This window comes from Eulemur rufifrons, chromosome 18 (genome assembly GCF_041146395.1).
Source record: "Eulemur rufifrons isolate Redbay chromosome 18, OSU_ERuf_1, whole genome shotgun sequence".
In the NCBI taxonomy this organism is placed as follows: Eukaryota; Metazoa; Chordata; class Mammalia; order Primates; family Lemuridae; genus Eulemur; species Eulemur rufifrons.
The window spans coordinates 54,613,522-54,628,606 of record NC_091000.1 but is presented as its reverse complement, the minus strand read 5'-3'; the positions used below and the strand labels follow the sequence as shown (position 1 = coordinate 54,628,606).

The 15,085-nt window shown below is 39.5% G+C and overlaps 1 protein-coding gene across 1 annotated transcript in view; it reads left to right on the top strand.

The window, feature by feature from the left end:
• Positions 1–13,915, top strand: part of RNF144B (ring finger protein 144B) — a 77,447-nt gene extending 63,532 nt beyond the window's left edge. The window contains exons 5-8 of the mRNA XM_069493093.1: positions 2,938–3,142; positions 5,366–5,510; positions 8,869–8,958; positions 10,090–13,915. Of these exons, the coding sequence (XP_069349194.1) occupies positions 2,938–3,142; positions 5,366–5,510; positions 8,869–8,958; positions 10,090–10,230 (581 nt within the window). The 3' untranslated portion in view covers positions 10,231–13,915. The remainder of the gene's footprint in view (positions 1–2,937; positions 3,143–5,365; positions 5,511–8,868; positions 8,959–10,089) is intronic.
• Positions 13,916–15,085: the final 1,170 nt, after the last annotated feature.

Below are 15,085 nucleotides of genomic sequence, written 5' to 3'. Positions count from 1 at the left end.
CCATATTGTTACATTGATTTACCTTATTTTTTTTAAAGCTGCATAGCTTCAACTATATGGATGTATATTTTTTGTCTGCTCACCTATGTAAAAACCATATAGATCAGCCATAGTGTGTTAACTTTTTAAAAAAGCATATACATTTTTATTAGGTACACAAGGTTTTCTAGAGGATAATATATGTGGTTGTATATTTTGTGTCTATTTATATACACACATTTCCATGTGCCTCACATTTAGAATGATAAAATCATTGGTTGGGAAAACTTGTAAAGGTAATCTTAGACATGCTGCTTTAATCCCTTTGATACAATATCTGCCACATGGAGGGAACAGTCCTTGTTTGAATCGAGGACTTGCTCACTATTATAGGAAAGACTTGACAGTTACCATCTTTCAGCTTCAAGGAATAGAATGCCTGATTCAAACAGAATGCAAGGGCATTTAATTATGTCACACACAGGAAGCCCAGAAGTAGGCTGTCCTGGGTTTGGTTAATTCAGTAGCTCAACTTTTTGGAATCACTTAGGTTTCCCTCAGAGTTCCAAGATCGTTGTCATGGTCCAAGCATCATAACTTTACACAGCTGTTTGAAGGAGATGCAGACAGAATGGTGATTCTTCTGTGTGTATCAAGGAAGAGATCCTGTCCCAGAAGCCCCTTGGTGGACCTCCCCTTCCCTCCCATTGGCCAGAATTGTGTCACATGCTCAAACCTTAGCTGCATGGAATTCTGGGAAAGCATGCCTCTGTACTCTTCAGATTCTATAGCGATAGACAGGTGTTCTTAGTAAGGAAGGTTGAAAGGGGTGGGGAGAGATGTTGAATTGATACTCTACAGGGTCAGCTAGAGTAGCTAATTTCACTTTTGGATGAGTCAAAATCTATCCCTTGGTAACTTCACTGTTGGTCATAGTTAAGCTCTATGAGCCATTCCTAAAGAGCCAAACTTCTAATGAAGGAGATACGTAGAAAGCTGTAATGTCTCCCTTCTTCTCCTTCTTCTACGCTCCTTTGCCTGGTCCTTTGTGTACTGTCATAATGGTGAAAAATACAGGAGATCTCTGTTTTCTGTGGCTCAGACTCTTCCCTTGCTTTTGCATTGGACTTTGTGCCATAGCTGCACTAAGGTTTTTTCTTTATAGCAACTCTTCACAAGCTATAACTGCTCCTTTATTTATTGTTTCTGCTTCCATTGTGCTACCCCAGATACCTGAAATAATAACCAGATAGAAACAAGTCACAACTTCTACCAAGTAGTTTGAATAGATTAGAGTTACAAGAACCAGTTGCATCCTTGTATCTTTTTAAGGTGATTACTAGGGATGCTATAAAATTTAACAGCAATATGTACCATAACTTTCCCTTATTTTTCCTTCTTTTTCATCAAACTTTTAAAAGACCTCTGATTTAGAAGGGATGGTAAGTACATATTTGATGTGGGAGTCCTTAGCTCTAAGTTACATACCAGCCTTCATTTCTTTGGATTTAGTATTTGTGAAGCAGTTATAACATTTTGGAGGAAAATATTAAATGATGTATAATAGAAATAAAAGGCCAAGACCTTGGATCCTATGTGTATCACCATCCCCTCAATATCCAAAGTTTTAGAGACTTTAGAGGGTCCATCTCTCTTGGGGTCTGAGCATCTGCAAATCATAGGATTGCCGCTTCTGATTATGTTTGTTCCAGGGCCCATCATTTTTCAACCCCACCCCCTAGAATTATTAGATAAGACCATATATTTATAGATACTATTTCTGAACACAAGCTTGTAATGAGAGAGATCCAAGTATTTCATTTTCTAGTTGAGACAATTATGGAGATAATGTTTACTGGAACATTTCAGACTTTTTCCCCCTGACATTGAACTTGTAAAATTATTAACTTTAAAAACTAAACTCCTATTTAATATCTTCATTTCCTTTTTGCATCACCCTTTGGATTCGTTTGTTTCCTGTGTATAAATTTTTAGGAATCACAAGCCCCAGGAGGTTTAAAACTAGAATCTTACCAGTTTAAGATTTGCAAAATATATTAGTTCAGAGAAAAAACTCTACCCCTCAAATAACATCATTTTTCACATGGTGTGTTTCCTTAAAAGTCATATTATATGGAAAAAACATGAGGTCTATTACTGAATAGAAAAGGGAAAACTTAGGAAGATGTGTAAACACTTGAATAGGTATTTGTCCACCCTCCAACTCTATCTTCTTTCTTGTATATCAAATGGTCCTAGCCAGTGTGGTATGACTGGCTCTCATTTTATGGCCTGTGAAGGCCCCTACCTTTTGTTTTTAGAGCATGTGGGCCTTTTACAAATTATCCCTAATTAGCACATTGGTAGGGCAGAGAATACCTAAACTGACAGGTAGTCTGACTTCTTGGCTAACCCACGCCAGATGCTGTTTGGTCCCTAAACTATTTTGATTCTTTCTTGTTCTTTAATATCCTGTGATACAATGGAAGAAACTTTCCTACCTATTTCTCAGTGCCCAAAAGGACAAAATCTTTTGTGAAAATACCTTTCTCCCCCCCACTTTGGTTGGTTCTTCATGTTCAATTTTCTTCCAAGATAGTATCCAAATAATTGTAGAAAGTCCTTGAGATTTTTGCCTGTTTTGAGTGCTCAAAGGTGAGAAATATTTTAAGAGTTACAAGTTTTGGTTAGAAAGAACACTTCTCATCTGTTCATACAGGTGGTGACCTTAGTAGGTATGTCCATTAGTACCTACTTTGAAAAATGTAGTAGGGCTGAGCAGCCTTGTGGATGGTAGGTTTGGATCCATTATGAAGACTAATAGTAGAAACCATCACCCTTGGTTGTATTATATTTCCATAAATGTTAGTCTATGAAAGAGGATACATGAAGGGAGGAAAGCCTCAAGCTCGGATCAAAGGCAGGTAGACCATCATGTTTTCTTTCTTTACGCTTTAGAAGTTCACCTGGACCCCCACCGGACATGGTGTCCTGTCGCAGACTGTCAGACAGTGTGCCCTGTTGCATCAAGTGACCCAGGACAGCCTGTGATGGTGGAATGCCCTTCTTGCCACCTGAAATTCTGTTCATGTTGCAAGGATGCTTGGCATGCAGATGTCTCCTGTAGAGACAGTCAGCCTATTGTCCTGCCAACAGAGCACAGGTAAGAAAGAAAACTTTGTCTTTGGCATTATTCACTAGTTTTCTTAGAAACTCAACATATGTTGCTTGAAGAAGGAATTATCTTGTGATGGTGTTTAGAGGTTGGTCATTCTCCTGCAGAACTTCCCTGAGAAATGTCTCAGAATTGGTAAGTTGCTAACAAGGAATAACAACAACAACAACAAAAGCATTTCTAAGAGGGATTTTAGTTATTTGCTTCCAGAGAATCTTCCAGATATTGCTACAGTTAGGGTTTGCATGAGTTTTGTGTTCTCTTTAGGTAGAGAGGCACCATGCTCCACTGATTTTCAGGAGGAAGTCATGGGTTGTCCTCAGCTATTTATTAGGTACTCTGTCTGCCTACCATTGGTATATCTTGTTCTTTTTGCTTGCAAAGAGAGACAAATTATTTTCTTACCTGACTAAATTGCCAGCTCATGAGGTGTGCCAATCATAACAGAAAGAACACAGCAATAGAAACAACAGCCTTGTAGTGGAGTACAATTTTAAATTCTTAGGTAATACAGGGAGAGAGATTCTCTCTTAATACTTTATACTCTTGAAAGATTGTGCCAAGGTTGAGGTCTTGTTATGATGAGAAACAATTAAATCTTTACCTTTTAGTACAGAGGGTTTTTATGGCAGCAGCAGGGCCCAGAGTGAGAGACCTCTGTGTTTGATCCCTTGCTTTGCTGGAGGCGATGGCTGTTCTGCATCAGCAAGAACAAAATACCAGTGTTATAGTCCAGTTGGCTTAATCACCCCAATGCCTTCAGAGTGTGTAGAACCAGTCTTCAGGAACAGTAATGCTACTTGGCTATGATGCTGCGCTCGAATCTCAGAACAAACAAACGAAGAGGAAAAAAATCTAATGCACATGGCAAGCATGTGCCTCTTAGCCAGATTTAAACCAGTGCTTTCTATATTGTCGCGGCTGTAGTAGTAAGTTCCCCGGGTATCACAGGGCAATGCGAAGAACTCAGAGGAGAGGAGGATTTGAGTGCTGACATTATCACTTGGTATCTGTGTGTCCTCATACGAGTCACTCAGCCTCTATGAGTCTGTTTCCCATTCTGAAAAAAGGGGAATTAAGATACAGATTGAGCATCCCTTATCTGAAATGTTTCAGATCTCAGATTTTTTCAGATTTTAGAATATTTGCATTATACACTTACCAGTTGAGCATCCCTAATGTGAAAATCTGAAATCTGAAATGCTCCAATGAGCATTTTTTTTGAGCTTCATATCAGAGCTTAAAAAGTTTCGGATTTTGGACCATTTGGGATTTCGGATTTTTGAATTAGGGATGCTCAACCTGTGGTAAGTGTCTCGCCACTATATAAAGTTATTGTTGGTGCCAAATCCGATCATATATTGGACAACACTTTGTGAATTGGATATCTCTGTGTGCTGGGTGGTGGTTTAGAGGCACAGTAGCTAAAGTGTAACCCAGGGCTATATGTCAACCTGTCCTCCTCTCCCACTCCAACTTGTGTGGCTTCTTCTTTTCTGTGCCCCTTTGGGCAGTGAGCCTGTACTAGCCTATTCATGTGTTTGGAGAAGATCTTTCACTGGTGTTTTAAAGTATTGATTATTGAGGCTCCCTTCTCCATTTGCTTAATGAACAGACCTTGAGGTAGATCTGCAGGCCCCAAACCCCGGGCCGTGGACCGGTACCGTCTGTGGCCTGTTGGGAATGGGCCACATAACAGGAGGTGAGCGACAGGGGAGGGAGCAAAGCTTCCTCTGTGTTTGTAGGTGCTCCCCATCACTGCCTGAGCTCCGCCTCCCCCCAGCCCCCGAGGTCCATGGAAAAATTGTCTTCCATGAAACCTGTCCCTGGTGCCAAAAAGGTTGGGAACTGCTGAGATAGATTAAATATGCCTGGTTTGGATCCTGGACTAGTTCCTCTGTTGTATAGCTGACTCTTTGCGCTTCTTATTAAGGCAATGTGTGCTCAGGGAATGAAATATTAATTTGGCAAAATAATGAGTTAAATCAGCTGTGGAAACTGTAATCATATAATTCACTCAAAGCCAAAATAAATAAAGATTCCTTCTTGTTTGACTTATCTGCACATCTAATAATCTGTGTCTCTCCTGTTTTACCCACACTCTGTTCTTTGGAAGTGAATTAAGCATGGACATTAAGGGTTCATTACCTAACTGTCAGGAGCCCTGGGAATTCCGTTGATGATGCAATTTCTCATCCGTTTTGTTTCTAGGGCCCTCTTTGGGACAGACGCAGAAGCCCCCATCAAGCAGTGCCCAGTTTGCCGGGTTTACATAGAGCGCAATGAAGGCTGTGCCCAGATGATGTGCAAGAACTGCAAGCACACGTTTTGCTGGTACTGTCTGCAGAACCTGGACGTAAGTTCCACCTGGGAGAGTTTTGTTGTCTGGTCTTTCTTATGCTGTATCTGAACCTCAGCCAGTATCGCACAGGGTTTCCTTTTAAAATATTGAGGCTCTTTTTGTCCTGCAGAAGGAATTTATGTTTCTTAATGAGACTTGCTAAGCCTGCTACTTTAGCTATCTATAAAACCTCTTTTGATTACCGTAGGTGCATCACCTTAGCTTTAAAGGCAAGCTTTTGGTTTAGGGGCATTTCCTGTTTTTTGGGTATTGTCTTACTCTATTATATAAATGATTATTAGCATCTTAGTTTTATATTGCTGTTGTAACAAATTGCCACAACCCTAATGTCTTAAAACAATGCAAACTTACTATCTTATAGTTCTACACATTAGAAGTCTGACATAGGTCTTGCTGGGTTAAAATCAAGGTGTGGGCAGGGCTACATTCCTTTCTGGAGGCTCTAGAGGAGATTCGGTTTTCTTGCCTTGTCTACCTTTTAGAGGCTGCCCGCTTTCCTTGGCTTGTGGTTCTCTTTCTCCATCTTCAAAGCCGGCAACATCACACTCTCAGGCCCTTCTTCTATAGTCACTGCTCCCTCTGACCACAGCTAGGAAAGGTTCTCAGCCTCTAAGGGCCCATGTGATTAGATTGAGCTTAGCTGGACAATATGATCTTCCCCATCTCAAAGTCTTTAATCACACTTGCAAAGTCCTTTTTGTCACCTAAGGGTAACGTATTCACATGTTCTGGGGATTAGGCTGTGGACATCTTTGGGGGGCAATTATTCTGCCTACTACCACTAGTGTAGGTTGCTTTCTTCTTTTTGAGTTTAAGGAAAACTGTTCAAATCAATGGTGTCTCTTAACTAACTCTCTCTTTCTCATTCATTGGCACGGCAGTGGTGTTGCTTCTGTTTTGTCAATGCTCCCTTTCTAGATCAAGAAGCCTGGCCTAGTTATTATTTTCCCCCACCATTCATGAAGAAAGTCTTTTCAAGTTTAGGTGCAGTTTCATTCAGCCCTGTGCCCAGGACAGTGGTAACCTCAGAGTTAATTGTGGTCTGAAGGATTGCTGAGGTCACACTCCAATTAAAGTTTGGCGCAGCATAAGTTGTTTATAGATATTCCTTATTTTGGCAGTTTGGATGTATAAAATCTGTCCATATCAGCGTAATTCCCTCAGTCATGGTTGAGTTGCCATTCTTTTCTCAGCTCTTCATTTTTGTTGCTTGGTTTGCTTTAATTTGATTTGTGTAGTGCTTTAGTATCAAACACACTGAGTGAGTGAGTATGACGTTAACATGTGATGTCTTCTGGCCACCACATGCCTGATTTTTAACTAGAAATTAGATAAGTTATTTAAGATGACATGTATGAATAGGAATCTTAATCGGCTTGATCTCCGTATTTTAAGAAGTATAAATTAGGGAGAAGAAAATGGATATTTTAGACTCTAGATATTCAGCAGTGCAGGTTGAAAGAAATGGTTTTCATTTTTTTAAAAAATCGATTTATTATAGCCCATTCAATTAGTTATAATTGATACGTAAGACATATCATAATTCAAAACGAGTGGTATTCTGGATGAGGATTTAACCGTACACAACATTTGCATTACACATGAAAACGAAATAACTTTTGTTTTCCTTCATGTTTAACCAGAATATTTAATTGGGTTCATATCCATGAGGAGGCTGAGACCATGAGGTTCTCTTTAGGAGGCCAGAGTATAAAGGAATAAATATGTGCACCAGATCTCCATCCTTTGGCCGAAACATGTTTGGGGCATGGTGTTGCAAAGCACACACTGTTCTGTCACTTGTGCTGTTCTGGTGCTTGAGATGAAATGGTACAGATGTTAAACGGCTGGATACACAGACTTCAAATGTTGAAACATCTTTTTCTGGTCACTGTTTTTTGAGATCCCATTTTCTCTGTGTTAGCCAGGGGGCATTGGCTTGTTGGTAATGATGTTTTTCTCTGGGCAAGTGGTATTCTACGTCAGATGGTGCTGTTGATCTCTGTTTATAGGAAAGTTTGAGAGCATGGGGCCGGCAGTGGGGTGATTGTCTAAAATCCAAGCCTGAGACAGACACCAAATAGAGAGATTTTTGAGTGTTTTGGGGATGTTGAATTTGTTTCTGCCCCGATCGTCCCTGCAGTTTCAGAGGACGAGGTATTCTTAATCGTCTGTCTTGGAATCCCGTTCCCATCTCCAGCCTCAGCGACTTGTTCCTTTCACTCATCTCTTCTCTCTCCTGTGACTTCAACTTTCACTGTCAATATATTTATGCATTCAACTGTGTCCCATTTAAAAATGTGTAAACTTTTTTTCAAGCCTACATCTTTTCCTTAATACCCCTCTGTTTCTCTCTTTCCTTTAGAAGCCAAGCTTCAGAAAAGCCTAATCACCTCTTGCTGTTGATATTTGCTATCTCCCAGTCACTACAATGTGCTCAGATTACCACATAGTCAAACCCTGACCGAATTCTTCCCTAGGTTTAAAGTGATTTCTTATCGGTAAAATCCAGTGGCTACTTCCACCCGTATCTTAACCTAGATTCTTCACTCCATTCGACATCGCGGCCACCTCCATTTCAGTGATACTATCTCTGCTGGTTTCTCTTCTACCTTTCTGGCCACACCTCATTTCCCTTTCCAGGCTCTTCCTTGACCCCTTCTTAAATGTTTGTGTCCTGTTTGCTTTGCTTCTCAGTCTATACCTCTCCCTGGGTAATCTCACTCTCCTGTATGGTTTCTTCCACCCCATGTACACGGATGCCCAAGTCTTTTTCCCAAGGTCCAGATCTATGGAATGGGCTGCCTTTTGAACAGTACTGCTTGGATGACTCAACTATTTCTCAAGTTCAACATGTCCAGACTTAACATCTTCCCAAGAAAATCCATCTCTATGTTGACATTTGTCTCAAAGCCACTGCCTTGTTTCCACCCATCAGCTTTCCCCTCATCTGTGATTTCTTCTCCCTGTGTCTCCATCTAGTTAGTTGTCTTTTTAATGTCTCATGACCATAACTTCCTCTTCTCCATCTGTCCTCAGTCACTGGCATTTTCTCTCTCCTGGTTTGCCACCCACGCCTTCCACTGCCTCGCTCCTGGCCTTCCCATTCCATAGTGCCTCTGCCAGAGCCACCTTTCCAAGATAATGGGTCAGGTCATTCCTCTTTTTTTTTAGAATCCATCAAAAGTCTCATTGATTATGATGTTTTCACTCAGTGACTTGCAAAACTACCCAGATACTCTAAAGATTATGGGCTTGGAATTCCTAGGGAGAGTCATTAATATCACCAGAGAGAGACTTTGCTTCCACTAGGTGATCTGATTACCAAAACCTCTCTCTCTTTGTTTTTCAGAATGACATTTTCCTCAGACATTATGACAAAGGGCCATGCAGGAATAAACTCGGCCACTCGAGAGCGTCAGTGATGTGGAACCGAACACAGGTACCCTGTCCTTAAAGGGAGCATGACAAACTAGAATTGTGATCACTTAAAGGGCCCACGTCTTCATGCTTCGCACTCTATTCCCTACTGATCCAGCCAGGCTGGGAGGTTCTGGGGGAGGGCTAGGGAGAAGTAATGGGGCAACCACCCGAAGTTAATTCATGAGCACAGTCTCCTTAAGGACAAGTTGGGGGACAGGGGCCCCAGCACAGCCAAGCCATTAAGAGTGACAGAATGCAGGCAGATGTTCTTTCCTCTTGAGAAACTTTCCTAAAGCCCTTTAAGGCATATTAGCTATCAAAGGCAGTGCTCCAAAACCCAGTGAGCCCCTGCTGGGGCTTGGATTCCTCTGTACATGCCACTGTGTGTTTATGTGGCAGGTTCAAAGGGAGTCATGGTTTATTTTTAATAGGGCTTTATATTTATTAAAGGCTATGTTCTTTTTGAGGGACTCAATGCTAATATCTTAGTAATCATAATTAACATCCCTACGAGACAGGTGAGGAAACTCAGGTAGAGAGAGAGCCAACACCAACAATTCGTGGGCTTGCGACAGCTTCGGTTAGCATCTGGTTTAATCTCAGCCTTGATTTAGTCCTTGGTGTCTCCCTGCTTTGTGTGCAGTTCAGACCATTGCTGGGCACTGGCTAAAAGGTCCCATAAATGTAATTGTTTTATGTGCCTGAGATGGTGTCTTAGTCATTCTGGCTACTATACCAAATTACCATAAAGCTAGAGATTAAACAATAGAAATTTATTTCTCACAGTCTGGAGGCTGAGAAATCTGAGGTCTGGGTGCCAGCATGGTGAGGTTCTGGTTCTCTTCCTGGTCCTGAGATGGCCATTTTCTTCTGTGTCTTCACGTGGTGGACAGCCTCGAGAAAGGAAGCGAGCTCTCTGGCATCTCTTCTTCCATAAGCACTAATCCCATCATGAGGGTCCTGGTCACATCATTAATTTCCAAAGGCCCCATCTCCAAATGCCATCACTTTGGGGATTCAGAGTTTCAACACATGAATTCCGGGGATGGGAGGATGTGAACATTTGGTCCGTAGTTGGTGGTGTAGTTGGAATAAGTATACACATAGAAAGATTTAACTGCTGCAATATGCTTTTCTTGTACATTTCCAGGTGGTGGGGATTCTTGTAGGCTTGGGCATCATTGCCTTGGTGACTTCACCCTTGTTACTCCTGGCCTCCCCGTGTATAATCTGTTGTGTCTGCAAGTCTTGTCGGGGCAAGAAGAAAAAGCACGACCCATCTACAACCTAAAGATCTCTGCATTCACGTGCCACAGATGTCTGAGTTACATGAGACAGCACAGTGATAAAGCCCCACTTAGTGATCTTGCCTCCTTCTCCTTGCCAAACTTTGGAAGTGCCTCTGTGTCCAGACTTTGAACCTGCCTGCCAGCCTCCGGTGTCGGAAAAGGCCATGTCCTCGGTGCAAGTTCCTGTGTAACAAGAACTGGGCTCTGCGGTCCAGGCTGTGTCTATGGAGCATGTCGGGAGCTTTGGGGTTGCTTGGAAGGAACTAACACAGCATCATTTTATCATCCAAAGGATCCCACTGGACTTTCAATTTCCAGCCAAATTCAAGGAACCTGAGTGAATATTTGATATAATAAATGTGTTGTCATGGTTGGCAACATACACGATAACTGAGAAGCTAGAGTCTGTTCTGTGTTGATTTGGCCACCATGAGAGACACAGGGGAAACCCAGCGTAGGAGGGAAAAGATAAGACTCCAAAAGGAGAAATTCTCAGAGGCGTAAAGCAGGCTGCTTATCTTAGGAGTCAATATGGTGGTTGTGCCCCTGCTGGCTACTGGGTGTGCTGTTCCCAAGGTTCCCACAATGACTTGGCAGAAACACAATAGGTTTCTCCTTGTGTGATCTCAGCTTCAAGCAGGAGAAACTGCTGTGCAGAGGGAGTTGTCCCTTCCCAGTAAAAGGGTTGCAGCTTGTAAAACAATAGGATCTAATTTAGTGTCTGTCCCTTGGCAAATAAAACTTTTCTAAGCTGTCCACATCATCTCTTACAGGTGGTAGCTGTGGTCTACAAAATTGTTTCATATGAAATGTGGGTAGAGTGCTAGAGGTTCAAAACCTTCACTATAGATAACAGGGATCATTCTTGGGCTCTGTGTTCACATACCAACAGATCTGAAATTGGACCTAAGAGTACACATCTAGGATTAATATTAAAGTCCATAGGTACATCTAAAATCCAAATGACTTACAGTACCTAGAATTTCTATCCATTGGGCATGCATGGATATACCCAATAGTATACACAAAATAAAGATTTACTTAAAAGTCTTCTGTGACTAAAATGGTTTATTATAAATCACCTTAAAGATGTTTTGCATATTATATATGTGAATTTTGGTTATAAGTTCATAACTTACCCAAGGGTATAGATGCATAAACATAACTCTTTTAAACCAATACTTACTATGATATCATGCCATCTCTGTTTGTAAAAACACTAATCGATAATCAAGTTATTTACATGTTTTCAAACACAAATCAGAGCAGCTCTATTCTCGGCATAATTTATTATTGCTCTTTCAGCATCTGTCAGGACAATTGGAATACTGTCTATGTGTACAAGGCACTGATAAAACAGCGACAAAGATATGTAAGAAATAAAATGGAAATGCTTTATATATTTTAAATAGTTTGGATTTATATCATCTCGTTGTGGATTTTTTTCCCATTATACTTTTGGTCAGATTTGAATAAACAAGTCTTAAAAAGACAAACCTTTTTCTCCAATGACAGGATTACATAATTGCCATTAGCAGTGCAGCCTGGTGCTTCATGACACCTACAGTAAATGTTACTGGAGAGTTCTCCTTGAAGCCAGGGATACCATATCAGGAACTATCCGGGACTTACGATATTTTCTGAGGTAACTGGGTAACTAGATTATTACCTTGCTGCTATCCCGGAACTATTATTAAAGGATGATGCTTTACTTATATAATGGGATATATCCTAAGTGGGGATGTGTATATTTAAGGAACTCTAATTCACATGTATATGTCGATATCTGATGTATATGTAGTACATCTATTGGTCATGTACATTTTTATTTACAGTTTGTATAGGACATAGATGAGAACTCTGGGAAAACTTTTGAATGGCAACCAACCAAAATCATTTTTAATCATTTATTAGAAATTTCTTAATATTAAGTGTCTTTGTTTCCCTTTGAAACTCGAGAAACACTTCAGAAAATAAACCTCTTCTATCAGTGTATTTCATATTAGTATCAATGTAAGTGTACATATATTTGAATAGTTAATTTGCTTTGTTTTACACATAGCCTACTGCCTCACTGCGGGTAAAGGGCATTTATAACTGCTCAGGGGATCACAGGAACTGAACTGAAATTGAATTTTTGTAACAAGAATGTCAGTAGTGGCAATGGACTTCTCCATTAGTAAACTCTCTAAGTTTGGTTCCACAAAGAATCTTTAAACAGAGGCTGATTTCAAGCAACCTAAAATGCTGTGTTATCAAAAGAAAAGGTCCCAAATTTGGAGTAAAGGTGGAAGAAAATATCTATGCTATTTCCTTGGCAAATTGAAGAAATTTGCCTTTGCACAGAGATATAACAGAATTAGCTACTTTTGGGGGGTAGGGCAGGACTCAGGAGTGGGTTTTTTTTTTTTTTCAAACTGATTTTAAATAACTGGATTCAATTTTTTTTTTTTAATATTGAAAAGTGCCTGAAAAATGGTAACTTCTTCCTTAAATAGCTAAGTGCATGTGAGATTGTCAGAATCAACAGGGACGGGTTGATAGGTTACGTCCAAACATATCTCTTGTGCATCAAAGGGCGTGATGAAAGTCAACCCAGAGGCTTTGTTTACAAAGGAGAGAGTTGACAACTTTGATAACAGAGGCTGATATTTTGGGTTTGGATAAATAGCCAGTGAAAGAGTTTAACCTTGTCTCTTTTCACTGCCTGCCAGGTTTATTCTTTCCTAGTAATTCTCTTTCTATATTAGAAGAAAATAAGGATCTACATAAGGATGTTTGGAGATTGTGGCAAAAAATCTTTTTGTGTTTGGAGTGGTATAGGCCATTTGAAATAGAATTCAAAAGTCCTCCACAAACTTGTAATCTGGGTGTAATGACCCACTATCCAGATATACTTACTGTGGGATGTATTGGCACAACATCTAGCCATTGCCCCTCATCTAGGAAATTTTCTCTTGTTATTAGGTAGGGAAGTGAGGAAGGAAATGTTAGAATCTTAGGGATCCTATTTGTTCATGCCATGGGTATTTGCTTTGGACTTGAAATCTGTACTTTGAAAGAGGCCTTTGAAAAAACAAATAATTCAGTGTGAATTTTCTTGTGGCTTGCATGATGAAAATCGTACCTATCCAGGTTTGCAAATCTACCATGTTTGTTTGAATGTAAATCACTGTTTCTAGGAACCCCACATTTTTTCTTAAAAATTATTCAGAATCTAAATATGTTTTACTTTAGCCTTCCCTACACAGTGCTTCTAAAAGACTTTTCTTTCTGTTCATGAATAGATGCCTTTCTGTGTATAGAATCATGTCTGTATGTGTAGTTTTAAGGTCAATTTCAGAAATGCCTTAGATGAATGACATTTTACAAAGTTGTCATCTCATGTTGATTCATGATCCAGGAAGTTTTGTTATGTATTTAAGAAAGTGCTATTATGTTATATTTTTCCAATTCTTTGGGAGGAAAATAGCTGTTTTAGTCTCTCTACCCCCAATAAATGTGAGCAGGAAATCAAATGTGTTAACCTTTGTTGTGCTACACAATTCTAGACACATTCAATTTTATCCTCTAAGAACCCACCAAATCACTATTAAATGCTAGGTTCAGAATTTGAAAAATGTACCAGAATTTGCAATGCTATCTATGGAAATAATTCTTGCTACTTTATTTCTTAAAAGAAATGAGGGCAAGTGTAATAATGCCTTTATTTGTTGCAGACTTTCTTATTTTTTTTTTTTTTTTTCAGACTTTCTTATTGTATGTGTGATATTCCACACTGCCGGTGCACAGGAATTGATCATTATCCAGAGAAATAACAATGCAAAATTCTAATACAAAATGCTGCCAGGTGTCAAATCTATTAGTTCTGTAAAATGAAGGTTGGACTAAATGCTTTCTAAGGTCAGTTCTAACCTTCCAAAAGTCTGTTAGAGGAATGTGTTTTTTTTGTTATAGGATTTTTAAGAAAGGATTTAGATTAGAGTGTTAAGGTCATTTCCATTTGATTAGTATTCAAGGCAGGACTCGCCTGCCTAAAGTTGAGTGCCAGGAGCTAGTTAACAACTAGAACTTGTGTTTCTGCAAAACCAAAAGCTCTGTACTGATGTCATTGCCTTTTTATTGAATGTTATGTGCTTCTAAAATGATACCTCAGTACAAAGGTTTACAATTGACTTACAATTCAAATTTCATTTTCTAACCATTCAGTTTGGAAGAAATCAATAAGATCATTTAAAAACATTTTTGCGTTATGGTTTCTTAATTTTCCTAATCATCTTCTAGAATGTCAACATTATTTCATTTTCAAAGTGTGGTTATTGTGTACTAAAACTTGAATTTGCATTCCCAAAGAAATACTGAGTGAACCATTTTATATAGCAGTGATTTTAATCAATGCCCTAACCAGCAAACTCGTTACAATATAAATTATGAATCTAGTGATTTGGAGGAGCATGATAATTAGATTTTTTTGGTAATTATTCTTATTTGTTAGATAGTAAATCTAATTTTTCCTTGGACCCTAAAGATAATATAATTATAACAGATGAATTTCTTCAAATAATTTGTTAATAGTAATTATAATGTGTTCATATATTTTTACATAAACTATTTAAAGGACTTTTAAGACCAATCCTTTGAGATAAAATGAACAGATGTTAGATCGATTTCGTAGAGAAAGCAATGTTTTGAGTTCATGTCTTGCCAAAGGTCATAGTACTGATGGGTTTCAGCCAGAAAAAGAATGCTGGCTTGAAAATACTTTAATGCTCTTGCATCAGTTGGTAATTCCTAGCCTGCCTTCACTCCCAAATCTGCAAGTCCCAAGGGAACTCGCTCCCCTCTCAATTATCTGCA